The 1,024-nt window shown below is 39.3% G+C and overlaps 1 protein-coding gene across 1 annotated transcript in view; it reads right to left on the bottom strand.

The window, feature by feature from the left end:
• TEX11 (testis expressed 11) overlaps positions 1-1,024 on the bottom strand; it is a 514,378-nt gene that overhangs the window by 72,341 nt on the left and 441,013 nt on the right. The window contains 1 exon segment of the mRNA XM_027770916.1: positions 656-742. Within this exon segment, the coding sequence (XP_027626717.1) occupies positions 656-742 (87 nt within the window).

Here is a 1,024-nt window from a genome sequence, read left to right as displayed (position 1 = left end):
TTTCATTTAAAACACTTAACAACGGGGCCAGCCGGTAGCATGGAAGTTAAGGTGCTGGATCCCACGTGGCTGACTGGGTGGTTCAAGTCCTTGACCTGGAAGCTTGGAAATCATGCTGGGCATGTACGTGTGTGTTTGTGTGCCCAAGGTCCAAGAGGAGAATGGAGGAGAAGGGACTGAAGTGTGGCCTTTCCCCCTTGGGAGTGATTTATCACTCTCTCTCTCTTCCTCTCTCTCTGAGTACGCAAACCCTAAAGCACAACTTAAAAAAACAAAAACAAAAACAAAACACATGCAAATCAAATATATACAATTTTTCCATTTTATAAATAATGAAACCGATTAAGCAAATTATCCCTACACCAATAGGTACAAATGAAAGAGTCAGAATTTGAACCCATACCTGCTTGATTCACCCCACAGTGTTTTTCATAGCCACAGTATCTTTTTTTTAAAAAAAGAATTATTTTATTTAACTTTATTTATTTTAATTTGACCAGAGGGACAGAGTGAGAGAGAGAGAGAGAGAGAGAGAGAGAGAGAGAAAGCACGAAAGCAAGCCACCAGGTCCAGGATTCAAATTGCAGTTGGCCATATGGGAGTCCAGCCCCTTTAACCACCACACCACCTGCTGGTTCCAGAATTGTCTTTTTACCTATTTTTCGAAACCAATGAGCTTCTTCAGTCATTGAATCCAAAGTTGAGGGTTCTCCATTAAAGGGCTGACTAAGTCTCAGGAGTGCTGCATCAAAGAAGAAAATTCAATAGTGAAATCTTTTACCTTATACACTAGCAAAAATTTTAATCCTGCTTTAATACCACGACACATGAGTGAATTTAGGAAGTTCTTTTTTTGTGAATGTGTGTGTGGTTGCATACCGAAAGTAATTAAAATGACAAAAAGCGTTATCTAGCTCCAAGAGCTGTTAACTCAAACTCTGGGAAACAAACATGTTTTGAAGAAATTTATCATTTCAATTAGGGCAATCATCCGCCACCTGAGGTAAAAAGCTATGATCTATAT

The sequence above is a fragment of the Tupaia chinensis genome, unplaced genomic scaffold (genome assembly GCF_000334495.1).
Source record: "Tupaia chinensis unplaced genomic scaffold, TupChi_1.0 Scaffold000165_2, whole genome shotgun sequence".
Taxonomy (NCBI): Eukaryota; Metazoa; Chordata; class Mammalia; order Scandentia; family Tupaiidae; genus Tupaia; species Tupaia belangeri.
The sequence above is the reverse complement of the archived record's forward strand: the minus strand, read 5'-3'. Positions and strand labels throughout refer to the sequence as shown.